This window comes from Rhincodon typus, chromosome 35 (assembly GCF_021869965.1).
Source record: "Rhincodon typus isolate 14 chromosome 35, sRhiTyp1.1, whole genome shotgun sequence".
Classification (NCBI taxonomy): domain Eukaryota; kingdom Metazoa; phylum Chordata; class Chondrichthyes; order Orectolobiformes; family Rhincodontidae; genus Rhincodon; species Rhincodon typus.
This window is the reverse complement of record NC_063366.1, coordinates 176,874-199,152: the sequence shown is the minus strand read 5'-3', so window position 1 is coordinate 199,152 and position 22,279 is coordinate 176,874. Positions and strand designations below refer to the sequence as shown.

The following is a 22,279-nucleotide window of genomic DNA, read 5'->3' as shown; positions in this document are numbered from 1 at the left end:
TGAGAGAACTAACAAGATGGGGAAAACATACTTGACTCCATCCTTAACAATCTGCCAGCTACAGATGCACAATGTTCAGCACCATTCATGACTCCCCAGATGCTAAAGCAATCCATGTTCAAATGCAACATAGCAATATTCAAGCTTGGGCTGACAAGTGATAAGTAACATTCACACCACAGAAATGGCAGGTAGCATCCATCTCCAATAAGAAATATCCTAACCACCGTCGCTTGACATTCAGTGGTATTACCATCACTGAATCCACCATAATCATCAACATTGGGATTACCATTGACCAGAAACTGGACTTGCCATATAAATACAATGGCTACAAAGGTGGGTCGAAGGCTACAAAGGTTCCTTAGATAGCACCTTCCAAACCCAGAACCACTTCCACCTAGAAGGACAATGGCAACAGCAAAGGTGTACCACCAAAGTACTCCTCCAAGCCAGTCACCACCCTCACTTGGAAATATATCTCTGTTCCTTCACTGTCACTGAATTAGAATCCTAGACTTCACTCCCTTAAGGACATTAAAGGTCAACCTCTAGCATGTGTAATGTAGCGGTTCAAGAAGCAGCTCGCCACCACCTTCACAAAGGCAATAGGAATGCACAATAAATGTTGGTCAGCCAGTAGCACCCATGGTCCATAAGTGAATAAAAAAAACAGGCCTGAAGGCAAAGTAGTCTACTCTTGTCCCTCGTTCATACGTTCATTTTGAGAAATAGGGTAAAAATACATTCTGACTGGTCAGGACAGATAGGCTGAACATTCCTTATCCATCCGGTAATGGCCTAAGACTCTATAACTGCTTTTCCTGTTCACTCATTGTATGTGTATGTCACTGGCTCACCAGCATTTATTACCCGTCCCTAGCTGCCTTTTTTCACCATTGCATTTACTATAGGTTAACCCATAATGTCCTTAGGCTGAGAATTCCAGGATTTTCAACCAGCAACAGTGAAGAAACAGTAATATTTTTCAAGGTCAGGATAATGAGTCACTCAGAGGAGAATTCTCAGGTCATCGTGTTCCCATAACTAAATGTGGTACCAAGAAAACTGCAGCAGCAGTGCTAACAGTGATACATTTCTTTGGAATTTTTCAAAATGTCCTATGTTAACTTAGTTATGACTTTTGGAAATAATTGAAGTTGCACTATTATCCTGTAATACAAAATTAAACATCTACACTTTGCCCATGTGGTGAGTGTATTTCTGGCTTTGCTCTACTTTTTTGTTAATCATTCTGCTCAATTCTCTATCATACACATTATTCTGGCCAAAAGAGTGTGGACAAAACCCCAAGGACAGTGTAACAAGATCCATTGTTGTGCTACTTTTGGCAGTTTTAAGATGCTACAGATATTAAGAACGGTTCTTGAAAAATATTAAAGTAGATAAGTCCCCAGGGCTAGGTGAGTTTTATCACAGGATCCTCAGCAAGGAAATTCATTTGTTATAATTAAAATAAAGCTCACCCATAGATTGGGGCATTGCAGGCTGTTTCTTTTCAGCAAGCATAGAATGAGTATACTTCATTTGAAAAAGTACAGCAAAATGAATTTCTCGGAGTTTCAGTTAAGGAATGGATGCATGTGTAAGAAGACAATACTTTCATTCCCTGTCATTTGCATGAGCTCAATATGGAATCTGACAGGTCAACCATTGAACTCAGTCCAAGCCATGTTGCTGTTGAGTCCGCAATCGAAAGACTTCATGATGGTGATCTCAAAACACCTTGAACTTCAAATATTCTTGTGACAACATGTATCAATTAGAAATTATAAGATGCACATATATTTTATATGTAAACATAAATCGAAATTTATCATATAGTATATGCCGACACATACGTATTATGTATACCTACATGTAAACACAGACATATTCAATTGAGTTTATATTATAGCATATCCCTATACTGTATCCCTGTATTTTCTTGTTAAAACTAATTCCCAAATTCCACAGCGTAACATTTTAATCTCATCGAAGTACTGATCTACTCATGATTGTAATTAATGTGTTCTTGCAATTGCTCAGTTTACCAGCTATTTCTTTAACAGCAATCAGGTTTTTTTGGCTACATCTCCTTGATGAAATTTATGTACACTGCTCTGCTAATCCTAGCAACACATCAACATGAATAGTTGGTGCTAAAGCAAAAATGAAATGATGCTGAATAAGATGCAATGTATAGTTTTTTTTTCTAAATTTGCACTCGTATGGGTTAATCCAAGGGAAAGTACTAAATGGAAACAATGTATATGTTAAGAGAAGCAGGCTGATTGACTGTGAACTGAACTAAGTGGTTGATGTGTTATTGTAGAAAATGGTACTGTTAGATGCCGATGGACAATCAAATGCCAAGTTTTGTTTAAATTCAAAGCAGGCAAGGTGACCACGATTGTTTAAGGAATAACTCTGAGGAATCAGTCGGTGAATTTTTGTTACCTGTTTTACTGTCAATTTGAAGCAAGGTCAGTAAATGTAAAACAGTAAATGCTCTGAGGAAGGGGCACCGGACACGAAACGTTAACTCTGTTTCTCCTTCACAGATGCTGCCAGACCTGCTGAGCTTTTCCAGCAACTTTGTTTTTGTTCAGTAAATGTACATGTTGTTTCTATTCTCATAGCATGAAAACATGTTTATTAAATTTGTGGCTTTCAGTACGCATTGCTGTGACATACTGCTAACCGAAGTTCACTCTTAAGTGAACCATTAGCACCATTCCCAACTCAATAAAGAGTTTTAAGTAAATGTTATTCTATCACTCAATCAGGTCTAATATTTGACAATGTCTATCGAATTTGGTGAACATGGGCTGTTGGTGTACTATCAGTAACATGCCGGTTGCGAACAACCGAAAGAAAACACGGTTTGATTAGATCCGTCAGTCTTCGAGACATATCACCTTCAGGCCTGGCATCACAGGGGCACTGAAATCCATACAACGCGTTAATCATTACGTAACAGGCAGTACATTTTATTTTAAGTTGCAGTATTCTGCTGGTGGCAAACACCACTCGTGTTGCTGCTGTGTACAAGCTGAACAGTTCCATATGCTGTTACATGCCCTGATGTACCTTATCCTTCCACAGTTATCAGGGCTTATTACAGCCCAGTCTTGGAGTGTTGGCTTCTTCATGAGTTTGCATGCTATAGAGTGAAAGTTAGTTCATCACGGAGGCCAGTTTATGGCAGGATACATTTGATGTTCATCAAGCTTCCAAGGATAACAAATATCTCCAGATTCACAAGGTCAATATTACAATATTGGGTCGCAACAAGGATCTACATGCCTATACTGAAAATTGAAGGTAGGTTTGCAGTTTTTTTTTTATTCATTAACAGGATGAAGCCATCACTGGCTAGGCAGCATTTATTGCCCATCCCTAATTGCCCAGAGGGCAGTTCAGAGTCAACTACATTGCTGTAGGTCTGGAGTCACATGTAGGCCAGACTGGGTAAGGATGTCAGTTTCCTTCCCTAAAGGACATTAGTGAACCATATGGGTTTTTCCCGACAATGGACAATGGATTCATGGTCGTCATTAGACCTTTAATTCCAGATATTTATTGAATTCCAACTCCACCATCTGGATTCGAACCTGGGCTTTAGAACGTTATCTGGGTCTCTGGATTAACAGTCCAGCGATAATACTGCGAGGCCATTGTCTTCCCCATTAGTAGATTAGTAGAGACCAAGCGCTGATTCGCAACTCGCACATTATGGGACGGGGGCTTTAGTGATGACTTCATTTCAAATGTGAAGAGTTCAGTCGGGGGCCCATTAGGTCTCCTAAGGAAATTTTTACACACTGACACATATCTAACAAAGCTATCATCTACACATCATAAGTATGAAAAATACAGGAAGGCAGGTATCATTCTCCCAAGACATTTCTCTCATGGAGCCTGACAAAGATGTTTGTGATAGCTGAGCAGAGTGGTAATCTTCTGGTGACACCACCTATAATTGGTACGTGGCTCATTCTCACTGGCAGATCAATTGCTAAACAACGCCAAAAGCTGCAGTGAAGAGGCTTCAGGAATGATAGTTCATGGTGTTGAAAATTACACACCTAGTTAGGGTAGTGGCAATGTTACTGAACTAGTAACTCAATCTCCTAGGCAAATATTCTGAGGACTTGAGTTCCATAAGCAATGGTACAGTTTGCATTCAATAATTTTTTATAAAATCAAATCATGGAATCACTGCTGATTGACAGAAGGAATGGAGCATTTGGCTGACCTTAAGGAAATAAATTTGCCATCATTCCTTGGTCTGACCTAGACAGAAATCCAGACCAGCAGGAATATTGGTGACTCAAAATTTGTTTTAAGAATAATTTATCAACCAGCAATAAATACTGCCCTAGCTAGCGAAACACACATTCCAACAACAGGGGCAAAAAAAACTACAGGGGAGTATAAATTTGTGTGTTGATGCTGGACTGAGATGGAGGGAAATCTGGCAATCACAGCCATTCATTGATGGTCTGGCCAAAAGCTGAAGTATAAAAAGCCCCGATTTTGAATCTGGTCATTTCACTGTCATGGGGAACTAAAGAAATTCCAAGTGTATTTATGGAGGAAAATGTGCATTTAATGACTTTGCAAAAAGAAAATAGGAAATATGCATCCAGTTTTCAAGCTGACAAAGTGTCAGGTGCGTGATTTTTCTAATGCTGAAATTCGCGTGTCTTCTCAATAGCTTCTTCTGAGCTCTAAAATTGTATACATTATGTGAACTAACGATGATATATGAGCTTGTGTTCAGGCAACATATGTAATTTTTTAATTCGCAATTTGGAGGATAGTTACTGTGGTTTCGAAAAACGGAATATAGTCAATGCTATTGTCATGGAGTTATGGTGTACTTTTGAATCCTGAAACTTACATTTGTGTTGTCAACTTTAATAAAATTTAATTCGCTGTTCAAGTACATTCTGTATTTCTGCAATGATATAGATAAAGGCTTTCAGTAAATATTCCTCTGCAAGAAATGCTGAAGGATGTGTCAACAGAATGGAATTCGTAAACATGACATCTAAGGCTTGTAAAGATGACATTTCTGAGAAGTCGTCATTAAGGCCAATGTGTACCACCTCCTACTTCTTTGCATTGAGCCTCTTCTGCCTCCTATCTGACCACTTCACAAAATCATCAATATCCTTTTGGAGTTCCACACTGTCTTCGCCACAGTCATGTAAGTTTAGTATCATCTGCAAACTTTGAGATCGTCTCCTACATACCATGTTAAGATCATTGGTATATATCAGGAGAAGAAAGGGCTCCAATACCGACTCGTGGGGAACTCTACTATAAATCTTCTGCCTGCCTAAACTAAAACAACTTTTGAGCTTTACTATCTGATCTTTTTCCCAACACACGGCCAGTTTTTGCATTTATGCAGCTATTGCCCCTTTCGTACCATGACCTATAAAAATCCCCAATACATCTATTCTGAACACTGATTCATATGCCTTCTGGAAATTCATGTATACCACTTCAACAGTGTTACTTCATTGACCCTTCCTGTTACCTTTAGTAGAGTTAGAGAAGCCACAATTATATAGACATGATTTTACCTTTAGAAATCTGTGCTCACTCTTTCTAATTAACCAAATTTGTTTCATTATAATTTTTAACCAACGTTAAACTGACTGGTCTATAATTGCTCAGACTATCATTACAAATTTTCTTGAACAAGGCCATAATGTTTGTAATCCTCCAGTCTTCTGACACATTCCCTGAGTCCTGGGAAAACTGAAAGGTTATAGTCAGCGCCTCTAAAGCTTCTACCCTCAGTTTTTTCAATTCTTTTGGATGCATCTCAACCGTCCACAGGGCCTTATCAATGTGAAGTGCCATCAATCAAACCAAGGCTTTTTCCTTATTATTCCTGAATACTTCTGATGACAGTTTCTTTCTCTATTGCCATGGTCTTGAGTAGCATCTTCTCTTCTTGTAAAGACAGATACAAGGTATTCATTAAGTCCCCTGGCTATGTTCCTACCTGCATTTGGTCTCTGATCAGCCCACTCCTCTATTGCACCTCTCTCTAATTTTTGTATGCCAAAAGAAGACTGAAATTCCACTTTATGTTAGCTTCTAATCTTTTCCTTTAGTTCCTTTTTGCTTCTTTTAGTTGATGTATGAAAGCATGCCCACTAACCCCCAACCAAACTTTAGCCATTCTCCAGGATTCTCTATTGTATTTTGTATCTTACGCTTGGAATGAGCACACTTTTACTTTCTTATTTGAATTTCTACCTGTCATCCAGGAAACTTTGGATTTGTTTGTTTTATCTTTTCCATGAGAAGAAATATATCTTGATTATATATCTCATCAATCTGCTTTTTCAAGGTGACCCATTGGTTAGTTACTGTTTTCTTTTCCATTGAACTCTTATTGCAATCAATCATGCTCAGCACCATTCGTGCCCTTTTAAAGTCAACTCTCCGCTAGTTTCTTTTCCCTACTCTCCAATCGTTACATGCCATTCTCTAACACCATTCTGGGACATGTTACCTCGTAGATGTTTGATCCACTTGGCCCACATCATTCCCAAGAATCCGGTGCAACAACTTATCCTTCCTTGTTGGACTGGACACATAGTGCTGTAGGAAACTCTCCTGAACACAATCTAGGAACACTTTCCCCTCTCTTATACTCCCAGAACTCCAGTCTTTTTTATGGATGATTTAAGTCCCCAATTATAACTACTCTCTAATGTTGGCATTTCTCTGCAATTTCACTGAAACTTTGTCCATCTACATCCTTTCACTGGTTTGCAGTCTATAAGCTACACTGAGCATCTAATCCATAGCTGTAGCCAAATTGACTGTGTCCTAGATCCCCTGAGACAATTTCCTTCTGCATGGTTCATTCCTTAACAAATACTGCTACCCCTCTTCCATTTCCATCTTTCTCATCAACACATACACACATATACTGTATTTAACACACAATCTCAACATTCTTTTAACAAGTCTCTGTCACAGCTACACCATCATGATTAGACATTGCAAGCTGCATTTTTAACTCACCGACGTTATATACCGTACTCTGTGTATTTACATTCATGTTAACTGACTTCCTTTCTTTCCTCCTGAGTACAACTAAATTACTTTTCTCAATAGTAGTGCCAGCTTTACCCCTAAGTATTCTCCAAGCCCTGGTATTCATCTCTTCTATCCCGTCATCAATCCTAAATCCCGATTGAAAAAGTGGATGAATTTAGAGGGCTACAGAGAAAGTGCTGGAGAATGGCACTAGCAAGATAGCTATTTTGGGAGTCGGTAGAGACATGATGGATTGAATAGCCTCCTTCTGCACTGTAAAATTCTAGAATTCTAGCTTTCAGCCCTCCCATTAACATGAGCAAAATGCGCCACAAGGACTTCATTAAAAGTCGTGTAACCCATTCAGCTTGTACATGAGCCATTTTCCCTAGAGCCAGTTCCAGTGTCCCAGGAATCTAAAGCCAACAATTCTGAACCATTTCTTTCCAGTCACACATTCATCTGATTTATCCTATTTCTGTTCTAGATTTCTTGTGTTAGTTGAGGGATAACAATATTTCTGATTCTCCTTGCTAAGTTTTCATCTAGCACCTTAAATTCTGATTTCATGTCCACATCCTCCTTCCAAAATAAGCGTTTGGGATGTAGTTCACAACATCTTGCTGTTCACATTCCCACCAAAGAATGCCCTGTCACCGTTCAGTGCTATGCTTGACCCTGCACCACGGAAGCGACATACCATACAGGACTTGTGATGGTGGCTGCAGAAATGCATGTCTGTTCCGCTATCTACTGAATCCCCGTCCCTATCTCTCCTTCTGCAATCGGTCCAATGTAGCACCAGAGGCCTGACCCTGCTTGCACTCCCTTGTTGAATAAGTGCCCCCATTATCTTCCAAAGTGGAAAAATACTGATTTGTGAGCAGGACCCTAGGTGACTCTTGCACAACCTGTTTGTTTCTCTCAGACTGCTTATTGTTAAACCATTCACTTCCTTCCTCTAGTCCCTTAAGATGTGGTGTGATCATGTCTTGAAATGTTGTACCCACATAGCTTTTAGCCACAGTGCCTTCAGCTACTGTTCGAGTCCTGAAACACGGAGCTCAAGGTTCCATAATGGGATCATTTCCTACATAGAACAATAGAGGCATACAGCACAGAAACAATCCGTTCAGAACAATTTATCTGTGCAACCAGACATCCCAAATCTGACTTAATCCCATTTGCCAGCATTTGGCCCTTCCTATTCATATACCTATCAAGACGCCTCTTCAATGTTGTAATTACAACACCACATCTTCTAGCAGCTCATTCCATACATACATCACCCTCTGCATGAGAAAGGTGCCTCTCAGGTCCTTTTTCAATCGTTCCCCTCTCACCTTGAACCTATGCCTTCCAGTTTTGGACTCCACCATCCTAGGAAAAAGACCTTGGCTATTCACCTTATCCATGCCTCTCATGATTTTATGAATCTTTATAAGGTCACCCCTCAGCCGCCAATGCTCCAGGGAAAAAACCCATGACCTATTCAGCCTCTCCCGGTAACTCAAACTCTTCAGTCTCAGCAACATCCTTGTAAATCTTTTCTGCACCCTCTCACATTTAACAACGTAGTTCCTATAGAAGAGCAACCAGAATTGTACACGGTATTCTAAAAATGGTCTCACCAATGTCTTGTATAGCCTCAACATCAAGACCTAACTCCCATACTCAATGCTCTGATCAACAAAAGCAAGTTTGCCAAACGCCTTCTTCACCATCCTGTCTACCTGCAAAAGAACTACCTGGTTATCATGGACACTGATAGGTTCCATGAACTCTTACATATGACAGGCCACTCATTCCAGTTGGCCAATCTAAACCACCATGTCTGAGACTTAGTCTTATATACTTGTTTATTTACTAATTTGCATTAACATTTCACTCCTCATATTCTATTTTGTGTCACCTATCCTATTATTTCCTATTGTTATTGCATATCTACTCTATTACAAAGGCACTGACTTTGATTTATACCTGGTGGTTTCAGTTATTCCCTAATTAATACACTTTTCTAATTTACAGAATTTTTAAGACAGAACCAAATGGTCGTTCCTTACAAACTAAAGTAGTAAAACTGACCCAGATTAGTCCCAGATACATGCCTATTTAGCTTTTGATAAGACTCTTCTCTGGCAAACATTTGCCAGGACAGCGTGCTGATAATGGCAGCATGTGGATAAGTGAAGAGGTGACAAGTAGAGTCATGGACAAGAGGAATGGTGGGTGAGCGGCTATGGTAATTTTGATTGGAAGTGCTGGATTAGCAAGTGGTTGTGGTTATTTGTTAGGTGAGTGAGTAGTTAAGGTAATGTGTACTCAAGCAGGAGATCACTAGAATCATAGAATCCCTACAGTGTGGAAAGAAGCCATTTGGCCCAAGGGTCTGAACCACCCCTCCAAATAACATCCAACCTAGACCTAGGCCTCTATCCTATCCCTGTAGACCCGCATTAACCATATATACCCACCTAGCCTGCACTATGGACAATTTAGCATGGCCAATTGGCCAATTCACCTAAACTACACATCTTTGGACTGTGAGGGGAAAAAACCAGAGCACCTGATGGAAATCCTCATGGGCATGGGAAGAACATAAAAACTCCATGCAGACACTCACTTTTGACAAGGGAGTGTGCTTAGAGAAGATATTCTTAAGGAGTGATCAAATGAGGCCATATGCTTCGAACTTAGGAACAAGAAGGAGATGGTCACTGTTGGGACTATATTACAGACTCCCAAATAGCCAGCAGGTACTAGCAGAGCAGATGCGTAGACCGATTGCAGATACCTGTAGGAATAATAGAATAATATTGATTGGACATTTTAATTTCCCTTGTATTGACTGAGCCACCCAAAGTGTAAAAGGCCCAGACAGGGTGGAATTTGTCAAATGTGTTCAAGAAAGTTTCCTAAATCAATATGTAGAGGGCTGTATTCAGGAGGGTGCAACACTGGACCTCCTCTTAGGAAACAAGGTCAGGCAAGTGACTGAAGTGTCAGTCAGAGAGCACTTTGGGTCCAGTGACCATAACTCTGAGTTTTAACACAGTTATGGAAATAAGATAGAACAGGTTAAGATGGTGAACTGGAGCAGGGCCAATTTTGGGGCCATTAGGCAGGATCCAGCAGAGATCAATTGGGTGAGTCTGTTTTAAGGAAAAGGAACAGCTGGAAAATGGGAGGCTTTTTAAAGTGTGATATCAAGAGTCCAGAGACAGTATGTCCCTGTTAGGGTGAAGAGAAAAGCTGGCAGGTTTAGGGATCCCTGGCTGATGCGGGATATTGAGGCTGTGGTTAAGAAAATGAAAAATGGCATCCATTGGGTTTAAGCTATCAGGCTCAGGTGAATCCTTAGATGATGATTAAAAAGTGTAGTAACACACTCAATAGAGAAATCAGAAGATCAAGAGGGTATGAGATGGATCTGGCAGATAAGGTTAAAGATAATCCCAAGAGGTTCTATGGCTATATTAAGAGCAAGAGGGTGGCTAGGGAGAGAATAGGGTCCCCTTAAAGATCAGCGTGGCTGTCTATGTGTGGAACCACAGGAGATGGTGGAGATTTTTAATGAATATTTCTCCTCAGTAAACACTGAGGAGAGAATCATGGAGACTAAGGAAATAAGGGAAACAAGTGGGAATGTTTTGGACTGCACACACGTTACCAGAGAGGAAGTGTTTACAGCCTTAAAGCACATTAAGATGGATAAGTCCCCTGGGCCTGATCAAGTCCATCCTTGGACATTGTGGGAGGCTAGAGAAGAAATTAAAGAGGCCCCTGCAAAGGTTTTTGCTTCATCTTTAGTCACTAGAGAAGTTCCAGAAGACTGGAAGTTGGCTAATTTTGTTCCATTGCTTAAGAAAGGTAGTAAAGACAAGCCAGGAAACTACAGGCCAGTGAGCCTGACATCAGTGGGAGGCAAGTTGTTCAAGAAAATACTGAGGGACAGGATCAACCAACACTTGGATAGTCAAGGTCTGGGGAGGGACAGTCAGCATGGATTTGTGCGTGCAAGTCATGTTTGACAAACCATTTAGAGTCTTTTTTAAAGAGGTTACCAAGATGATGGATAAGGGTAGGGCAATGGGTGTTGTCTATATGGACTTTAGTAATACATTTGACAAGGTCCCACATGGCAGGCTAGTCATGAATGTTAGGTTGCATGGGATCCAGGGAGAGCTAGCTAATTGGATTCAAAATTGGCTCAATGGTAGGAAGCAGAGAGTGATAGTTGAAGGTTGTTTCTTGGACTGGAGGCCTGTGACTCGTGGTGTGCCACAGGGGTCGGTGCTGGGACCTTTGTTATTTGTTTTTTCACATAAATAGTCTGGATGTGAATGTGCAAGGCATGACTAGTACGTTTGCGGATGATACAAAATTATGAGGTATCATTGAAAGCTTATCAAAAATTACAGATGGATCTTGATCAAGTGGGGAAGTGGGCTGAGAATAGGCAAATACAATTCAATACAGATAAGTGAGAGGTGTTGCATTTTGGAAAGTCAAAGCAAGGTAACACTTATATAGTAAATGGTAAGGTCCTGAGGAGTGCTGTGGAACAGAGGGACTTAGCAGTACAAGTACGCAGTTTGTTGAAAGTGGCATTTAGCATGCTGGCCTTCATCGTTCGAGGCTTTGTGAATTTGAGTTGGGATGATATGCTACTGTTGTACAAGTCATTGGTGAGGCCACACTTGGAGTATTGTGTATAGTTTTGATCACCCTGTTATAGGAAGAACATGGTTAAACTGGAAAGTGTGTAAAGCAGATTTATAAGGACGTTGCCAGGGCTGGCAAGCCTGAGTTATAGGGAGAGGTTGGTCAGGTTAGGACTTTCTCTTGGAATGTAGGAGAATGAGGGGTGACCTTATCAAGCTGTATAAAATGATGTGGGGCATGGATAGGATGAATGCATATAGTCTTTCCCTCAGGGATGGGGGTTTGAAAACTAGAGGGCATAGGTTTAAGGTGAGAGGGCAAAGGTTTAAGAAGGACCTGAGGGGCAACTTCTTCATGCAGAAAGTTGTGCGTATATGGAATGGGCTGCCAGAAAAAGTTGTACAATAGCAACATTTAAAAACAGGTACATGGATGAGAAACGGTTTAGAGGGATATGAACCAAATGCTGGCAACTGAAACTAGCTGAGTGGGCACCGTGGTCATCATGGACCAGTTTGGGCCAAGGGCCTGTTTCCATGTTGTATTACTTTATGACTGTATGACCAAGTCTGGAATCAAACCCAGGTCGCTGTTGCTGAGAGACAGGAGTGCTAACGACTGAGCCACTGTGTTGCTCATAGCTTGTGAGGCTTTGGGTACTGGTTGGGTTGAGGTGTTTGGGTGGCAGGTAAATGGATGAGGCTTGACATAAGCTGTTGAACCCTTGGGCATGGGAACTCTGGCATTGCTCGCATGAGCCCGATTAGAATTTATTTGGATGGTGTGATATCAGGTGGGCAAGGCAATAGGAATTTTAAGTTTAATGGGGAGTTGCTGGATCCTTGGTTGTTCTCGTTGCTGTGAAGTTGCTTCTATGTTCAGCAACAAAGCATTTGTGGGAAGTGAATTGTCAGGTTGTGGGGTGTCAGGAGTTATTTTTGGCCTGGGTAGTCCAGAGATTGGTTGCCCCCAAGCTTGTATGAACATTCAATGTAATGGTGAATAGTACAAGAGAAGTTAAGCATTTATATTTAAAAAAAAGGAATGGACGCTCTGCGGAGTTCTTCAAGGAAGACGCCTTGTCATAATTTCTGTTATGAGCAGGCAATGGAAGGAAATACAACGAGAAAGGAGCTTTCACTTGGAAGGAATATTTGGAGCATTGTGTTGTGGAAAGGAAGGAGTTAATAGACAGGTTTTACAATCTTGGTATTCATGTTAAATATCTTTCAACTTCCATTTGCTGGTACCAGTCTCACAGTTTCAGATATTACTGGCTCAATCATAGGTAACCCAGCTGAACCTTGGAGAAGAGAGAGTGTATATTGCTGATTACAGATATACAAAAACATTCTTATAACATGCCTCATGATAGCACCACGAAAGAGATTTCTGTAATCTTGACTCGCATATGAACTAGGACAAATTTAGGAAAGGAAGACTACTTGAAGTTTTATAAATGATATAATTTTCTAAAATTTATCATACAGAACAATTATTGTATTACATTTAGCAGTATGGATTTAAAATGTCAGCCTTGAAGTTCTGTTTGGCTATATCTGGCATCCACGATTTGCAAGATCGTCCATGAAATCATTCAGGCTTTTGCAGGCACTTCGGTATTTCCGAAGCTCACAGGTATCAGCTGATGGAATTTCTTCAATCCACGATTTAGCATCAAATAAATACTGAATCCTGCAAATGAAAACAAGAATTAGCTACTTCTTCACAGTGAACAGAATAGCATTTTGGAGGAAGAAGCAATTCTAGTGACCTTTTAGTTCAGGAATATCTCAATGGAAAGGTGTTGAACCCTCCTCATGACTGAAGGACTTTCCTGGAGCATTTTACTGGCAAATAACTATTGTGTGAAAATGGGCCATGATATTTGCTTTGTGCAGAAGCTCAAACTAGAGCACCTTCCTGCATGTAATGCAACAACACTTTGTATTGTTCTATGATGGTTTCTATGAATACTTTCAGTATCTGCCTCAGTAAGGAAGTACCTTGTTATTTCACTCTTCACTTCTATTGAATTGATTCTCATGATTTCAGCGTGGCTACACCTTTTATCAGTTCTTAATAGCTTTAGAATGGTAGTGATGAAACTCTTATGATATCCTGTTGGTCTCCAATAAAATCTGACTTGGTCTGCTGACAATTCATAAAACATGACTTACTTGCCACTTTCATCGATGCTTCTCCCATCTTGGCCCATGATAAAATAATCTTCACCTTTCTTCAGCTGAATCTGACAGGATCTCCGCTTCAGGAAATGTCGGATGTCATTGATTTTAACGTCTTCGTCCTTATCTGATACACAGACCATGGAAAGGAACGGTATTGTCTTTAGGAATTGCAGAAAGACATGACCAGACAACAACAACAACTGTGCCTGCTTAATGGTACCCACACCAAATTCCATCATCCTGCGTTACCTGCCTTGGGGTTACTTGGGGACATTAAGCCCTGGCACAGCACGTGGGCTGCGAGCCCCAGAACACCATCAGCAGCGAGCCCTCGTACAACAGGGTGTGCTGCAAACCCCAGAACAATGTGGGGAAGCAACCCCACAGTAGCATATGGGGAAGCAGCTCTGGAGCATCATGAAGGCAGCGAGTCCCGGGCAGAAACCAGTGCAGGGGAGGCAGTCCTGGCACTTACCTTGGAGCAGCTGAGTGCCAGTACTGAGTGATCTGGGGCTTGGTGCAGAGCAGGGCGGCTGTTGGATTCGGTCTGGCACGGGCGGTCAGACCATGTGCAGAGACCCTGCGCTGAGCCTTTACACTGTCATGTCTATTTGAAATTTCCTACCTTAGTGTAATGCTGACCCCTTAATGATGTCCTATTTTTAAACTTATTTTTAGACTCTAAGTCATGCACCTACTTTTATTCCTCTGATGTATTCAAGAATTGTACCTAGGTACTTGTACCTAAGATGTTGCCATAACAAGGCAGACATTGTAAAATCTTTTCATTCCACTCCTACAATGGAGTATGCATGACAATAAAAGGATATTGATATTGTAATTAAATATCTGTAAATTGCATCTGACGACTATAAAATTCCATGAATGAATCGTTCTTGAATAAGACAGCAGTGTTAATATCCAGTATGATATATATCACCACCATTAATTTTAAAACACCCAGAGAGGCCTAAAGCTGTATCAGTGTTTTGTAATGGAGTGTAGATTACTTGTCAGATTGGAGAACTAATGTTCAAAATACGAAATGTTGGATGAATTGAACCAATATCACACAACAGACTCCACTATACACAATAATAACCATGATGCAAGAATACGTTATTAAATCAATGAAATGGAATAATTCAAGAAAATCATAATCAGCAGAAAATTGATATTGAGTAATTGATATTATGGGCAACATGGTGGCTCAGTGGTTAGCACTGCTGCTTCACAGTGCCAGGGGCCTGGGTTCAATTCCACCCTCGGGCCACTGTCTGTGTGGGTTTCCCCCGGGTGCTCCGGTCTCTTCCCACAGACCAAAGATGTGTAGGCTAGGTGGATTAGCTATGCTAAATTGCCCATAGTGTTCAGGGATGTGTAGATTAGGTGGGTTATAGGGGGATGGATCTGGGTGGGATGCTCTAAGGGTCAGTGTGGACTTGTTGGGCCGAAGGGCCTAATTCCACACTTTAGGGATTCTAAGTAAGTAAACTTGTGGGAGCTGCGAGCTGCCAAGTGTCCTGGTCCTGTGAATTTCATCTTCAGGTCTTAAAGGAAGTACTTAGTGGAGGTACTTAATAAGGTTTTAAATTTTCTAAGACTTCCCTGATTTAGGGGCTCTTCCATTAGTTTGGAAGATAATGGAGGTAGCTTCTTTATAGTGATAGGCAGGGAGAAAAGGGTGCAGAAACATTTAGGCTGGTCAGCTTAGTTTCTGTCATAGGGAGCATGAAAGAAGCTATTTCATTAAATAAACGATATCAGGGCGCTTGGATAAGCTGAAGGCAGTCAGGCAGATTTCAGAAAGGGCAACCATGATTGATCAATCTTATGAATTTTGTTGAGGAGGAAACACATGTTGTGGACAAAGGGAAATTGGTAGACATAATATTCTTAAAGTTTCAAAACCATATGGATTGTGGAAAATGTGAACTTGTCAGTTTTGACAGGAAGAATTAAAAATAAAATGTATTATCTGTATGTTTAGTGATTGCAAAGGTCTAAATACTGAGGAATGCAGTTTTCCTCCTGCACGTATTGCAAATGGTTAGCATGCAGTAAAACAGATATTTAGCAAAGCTAAAAGAATTCTAATTTATTTTGCAAGTGGACATGAATACAAAAGTTCTGCTTTATATCTACAGGGTAGTGGTGGTTAAGCCATTCTGGTATTCCGTACACAGTAGTGGTTCCTTATTTAAAAAGTGTGTAAATACATCAGAGGCACATGAAGAAGATTTACTAGACTAAGACTTGTAATGGGCATGTTCATTTATGAGCCGGGCAGTTTGAGGTTTATTCTGCTAGAGTTCAGAAAAACAAGGGACAACCCGATTGAAACTTATCAAATCCTAAGGAGTCTTAACAGACTAGATCTGGCGAGAACTCTCCCAATATGGGAGAACATAAAACTCAGGTTAACTATTTAAAATCAGGAGTATTCCACTTACTACAAAAATTAATGCCATTTCCACACCTTTAAAGAATTGAGAAACTTTAGAATGGTCTTCGTGAAAGGGTGATAGTAGAAGAGTTCATGAACATTTTAATAATATTAAGGGAGAAAAATTCTTATCACGCGAGGTGTTGAAAAATTATTAGGGTTGATGAAAATATTGATTTGAGATTGTAATTAAATCACTGATGCTCATTAAACATCTGTTTCACAGAAGCATTCAGTTCTAAAAGAAGACATTTTTCAAAACAAGACTTACTGCCCATTTTCAGAAGTCTAGTAACCAAGACCTGGTAGTTTTCAAAATATCCAGTGGTAGTAATATTGTCAACTCTGATTGTATAAGCTGCAAGTAGATTTGTAGACAAAAATGTTACAGATGGCATCAGCAGTGATTTTCTATGAATGCTGCTGACATTCCTTATCCACATTACAAGTGAATCAAGAAATGCCCAATCTTTTTTGAAACCTCCAGGAATTATTTATAAATGATTTACCTTAGACAGCTCTCTGTTGAATTCATTTAATTAATAAGCATTTTCCCCACTGACTAGTAATGTTTCCCCAAATCACTATTTCTAGAAGTTCACAGAATCACATAATTCTTAAATAACAGAGTATGTGCTGCCTTTCTGAATGAGTACTTCAACTTTTTCCAAAATCCCCCCACTTCTCCTCATAAACCTTTATGTACTTCCATTCAAATGCAATTCATTTTGAATACTTTAATTCAATTTGCTTCTACCAGATTCTGAGGCAGCACATTCCAAAACTTGAGAACTCGCTACGTGAAATTCCTCATGATTCAAATACTTGGTTTTCCATGTACCTAAATCTGTTTCCCAAAATTCACGGCAAATTCGATATGTGCATCAATCACAACCCCACTAATTCTGTCCAGATATCTAATACTCCAGTTGAGGCTAAACCAATTTTTCCATACAGATTTAAGATAACATCCTTGCACTTGAAGTCTACGCCTTCATCATTAAAGCCCAGGATAATGAATGTTCCATTTCATGTTCCACAAATCTATTGAACCACCTTCAGTGTTTTATATACATTTGTACCCAGGTCATTATGCTCTTGCAACGCCTGTTATCCTCCATTATTTTTTCAAAAATGAAACATCTCACACATCACTGCATTAAGTTTCATCTGCGACTTGCCTGCCAATTGATTCAACCTGTGTGTGTCCTTTTCAAGTTCCAACTCACTCAGATAGTAAGAACTGCAGATGCTTGAGTCAGAGATAACACAGTGTTCCCGACCTGAAACATCAACATTCCTGCTCCTCTGATGCTGCCTGACCTGCTGTGCTCCTCCAGCTCCACACTGTTTTCACAATGTTTCCAAGCTTGCTATCATCTAAATTAATGACATCAAGTCATGTGCCATAAAATGACTAAGTCCTCAACATACATATCAGATAGAACAAGGGAGCTGCTGCCTTCCTCCTGAAAAAATCTACTACAAACATTTATCTAGTCCCAAACAGTCCAAATAACAATTGTTGTTTTTCTTTGATTTCAGATATTTTTCTGCATGCCTGTTCCCTTTGTTCCACAAGCTCTACAGTTCTGATGTATTATATCCATTAGAAAGTCCACATGTACAGCATTAGCGCCATTAATCTACTTTGTGATCACTTCTAAACCTCCAGCAACTATTTATACATGATTTACCATTGACAGCTCTCTGTTGAATTAATTTAATTAATAAGCATTTTCCCCATTGACTAGTAATGTTTTCCCAAATCGCTATTTCTAGAGGTTCACCCACTACTAAAGTTAGCGGTTCTGAAATTACCCTGCGTTTTTCCGAGTTTCACCACCGATCTAAGAAGTCTTGAAAAATTATGATCAATGAGTCTATACTTTCAACTCTCACTTCCCTCAGTACATTCGTTCCATTCATGTGTTTCTGGTGTCTTCTCAACTTTAAGTCCAGACAATCTTTTGAATATCATCTCGTTAAAATTTATAACCTTTGAGTGTCCGAATTCATTTTCTTTTCACTATGAGCTGGCATGATTTTCTTTATTGATAAGGATTGACATAAGCTGTTCATTTCATATCTCAACAATTTCATTTCACTCAAACTTTTTTGTCTGCATTGTAGTCACTATTCTGCTACTTTTGCAGTTCTTTTGATATTTATACGCCAAAAGATGACTTTAGCGTTCCATTTCAGCTGCTACATCCTTTCCAATGACATTTTCTATTATCTTATTCTTCATTTTTGCCACAAGCGTTTTATCTTGTCTTGCTCTCAGTTTGATTATTCTCATGGTGTCACACTTAAGCATTTTTTGATTCATAATAATCTCTACATGTTTTATGTTCCAGGAAGATCTGCTTTTTTACCTAAATTTCCACTCAATTACAAAATAAATTTAATGCGCTATCACTTGTATAAAGTTATATCATTTTTCAGATATTTGCTCTCAATATTTGAGTCCAAGTTATTGGAACAGTCACAATCTAATCCAATTAAAACTGTATTTCCCCCAGCTTATTCTTTTCAGTATTGTTTGTTCATTGTCCTTTGTCAAGCCAATTTAATCCATGTAATGATCATTGCATTACTGTAATTTCTCGTACAAGCAGCATTTAATTAACATTTCAAGGATCCATTTCTAAGAACCAAGTAGCTCCATTCTCGTTGCGATGGAAACATACTGGTGCAGAAACAATCCCAAGCATATACTAAGGAGGCTTGTCCGTCTCTGCCATACGTGCTATAGCCATCCCAGGATATATTCTAAATTAAATTCACCTATTATTAATACTCAAAGGTTATTGAGTCTCTTATTTAAATACAAGTTTGTCCTTCTGCCTATTAATGGTGGACGATAGACAAGTAAAGCATGCATTTGCTTCCGCTTCTTTTTCATACTTCTTTCAACATTGATTTTGCCCCGATCATGCTGTGGTGTTCTTTATCTTCAAAACACTCCAGTGGTGTTTGGCTGCTAATATCAACACTGCTGCTCTTGCTATTGAGCTGGCTTTCCAATTACTTATGAACATTGGGGTAGCACGGTTGCCCAGTGGTTAGCACTACTGCCTCACACTGCCAGGGGACCCAGGTTTGATTTGAGCATCAGGCAGTCGTCTGTCTAGAGTTTGCACGTTCACCCTGTATGTGGATGGGTTTCCTCCTGGAGCTCCAGTTTCCTCCTACAGTGCAAAGATGTGCAAGTGAGGTTGATTGGCCATGCTAAATTGCCTATAGTGTTCAGGAATGTGTAGGCTAGGAGGATTAGCTATGGGAAATTCAGGGTTACAGATATAGGGTAGGGGTTTGAGTCTTGGTGAAATGCTCTTTGGAGGGTCAGTGTGGGCCTCTCGATGGGCCAAATTGCCTGTTTCCACATGGCAGGGATCCTATGATTTTATATCTATGGATGATTAATTAGCAGTCCTGCCTTCTATGGGACAGATCTTGTTTAGACAAAACACATCATATTTGCCATGGCAATGTGGTACCAGTCTTACTAATAAATTTTAAAAAATGAGTATTGATTCGTAATACATTGGATGCTCTTACTTCTTCCTTTACTGATAAACCATTTAATAATTTATTGTGCTATTTACCTCTATCAATATTTTGTGCCTGTTGTAACACCCTTGTGTCATTAATTGCTGTTCTCAGGCTTTAACTAAGTTAGATTTAACACTTCCCCAATAGTCCCAGTGAATTGCGCAGCAAAGAATTCAGTTCCACTCTTACTTTTATCAAAACATTGCAGCTTGTAGAGATCAATTTTAACCCAAAGCATTTCCAGGGGAACAAAAATCTTCCCTCTGCACGATATTTACAGTCACGTGCTAGTCCACTGCCCTATATCTATAGTATAATTTTCTCTAAATAAGGGTCCTGAATGCCAATCTGATAGCAAAGGCAAGAGCACAACAGATCCAAGGCAAATTGGACCAACAAATGGCTGAACGGTAGGAAGTCAAGGGCAATGGTTGAGAGGCGCTTTTTCTGATTGGAACTCTGTCAGCTTGGGTCTCACAGGTGTTAGTGTTGGGGCCTTTGCGGTTTGTGAATAATACAAAAGATTTGGACTTGAACACAAGAGGTTTGATTAATAAATTCTCAGAGGATACAAATATTGGTGAGGTGGTAATCAGTGAGGACGAAAGACTTGGAATATAGGAGAAGGATATAGCTGGACAATGGAATACGCGATAAACAGTCAAATGCTAGGAAGGGTAATGAATCAGGCGATCTTGGTATTAATATACAAGAGTCCCTCAGGGTATCAGGACAGGTGGGTAAATTAGTTCAGAATGCATTTTGTACACTTGCCTTTATTAGCCAACTTAAGAGTTCAAGAACAGGCAGGACATTGCTGTCTCTGTGTTCGACAACACTCCTCTGGACCTTACCATTTACTGTATAAGTGCTACCTTGGTTTGACTTTCCAAAAAGTGCAACACCTCACACTTATCTGTATTGAATTACATTTTCCAATCCTCAGCCCACTTCCCCATCTGATCAAGATCCCTCTGTAATTTTTGATAACCTTCTTTGTTATCAACAATACCTCCTAATTTTATATCATTTTTATATAATCCGTAAACTTACTAAATCATGCCTTGTACATTCACATCCAGATCATTTGTATAAGTAACAAATAACATAGGTCCCAGCACCAACCCCTGTGGCACACCACTAATCACAGGCCTCCAGTCTGAGAAACAACCTTCAACCATCACCCTCTGCTTCCTACCATTGAGCCAATCTGGAATCCAGTTAGCTAGATCTCCCAGGATCCTAACATTCATGACTAGCCTACCATGTGGGGCCTTGTCAAAGGCCTTACTGAAGTCCATATAAACAACATCCACTGTCCTACCCTCATCCATCCTCTTGGTTACTTCTTTGAAAGATTCGAAAAGATTTGTCAGACATGACTTCCCGCGCACAAATCCATGCTGACTATCCCTAATCAGAGCTTGACTATCCAAGTGTTGGTTGATCCTGTCCATCAGTATCCTCTCCAATAGCTCGCCTACCACTGATGTCAGGCTCACTGGCCTATAGTTCCCTGGCTTGTCTTTAATACCTTAAGCAATGGAACAACATTAGCCAACTTCCAGTCTTCTGGAACTTCACCAGTGGCTAAAGATGAAGCAAAAATTTCTGCAATGGCTTCTGCAATTTCTTCCCTAGTCTCCAACAATGTCAGAGGATGGACTTGATCAGGCCCAAGGGATTTATCCACTGTAACATGCTTTAAAGCTGCAAACACCTCCTTTCTGGTAATGTGTCTGCTGTCCAAAACATCCCCACTTGTTTCCCTTATTTCTCTAGCATCCATGATTCTCTCCTCAGTAAACACTGATTCTCGGCAGCGTGGAGGAACAGAGGGATCTTGGGGTCAACGTCCATAGATCCCTCAAAGTTGCTAGGGTTGATAGGGTTGTAAAGAAGGCGTATGGTGTGTTGGCTTTCATTGGCAGGGGAATTGAGTTTAAGAGCTGCGAGGTTATGCTGCAACTCTATAAAACCCTGGTTAGACCACACTTGGAATATTGTGTTCAGTTCTGGTCACCTCATTGTAGGAAAGATGTGGAAACTTTAGAGAGGGTGCAGAGGAGTTTTACCAGGATGCTGCCTGGACTGGAGGGCAGGTCTTATGAGGAAAGGTTGAGGGAGCTAGGGCTTTTTTCATTGGAGCAAAGAAGGAGGAGAGATGACTTGATAGGGGTGTACAAGATGATAAGAGGCAGAGATAGACTGGCTAGTCAGAGACTTTTTCCCAGGGCAGAAATGACTATTACGAGGGGGCATAATTTTGAGGTGATTGGAGGAAAGTGTAGGGAAGATGTCAGAGGTAGGTTCTTAACACAGAGAGTGGTGGGTGTGTGGAATG

General features: G+C 40.2%; 1 protein-coding gene across 1 annotated transcript in view; it reads right to left on the bottom strand.

Annotated features, from left to right (window-relative positions):
• Window positions 1-13,187: 13,187 nt before the first annotated feature.
• The window catches only part of LOC125486897 (complement C4-A-like), a 179,844-nt gene continuing 170,752 nt past the window's right edge, over window positions 13,188-22,279 (bottom strand). The window contains exons 32-34 of the mRNA XM_048616449.1: window positions 16,649-16,735; window positions 13,923-14,055; window positions 13,188-13,437 (exon numbers count right to left, since the gene is read on the bottom strand). Coding sequence (XP_048472406.1) covers window positions 13,296-13,437; window positions 13,923-14,055; window positions 16,649-16,735 — 362 coding nt within the window. The 3' untranslated portion in view covers window positions 13,188-13,295. The remainder of the gene's footprint in view (window positions 13,438-13,922; window positions 14,056-16,648; window positions 16,736-22,279) is intronic.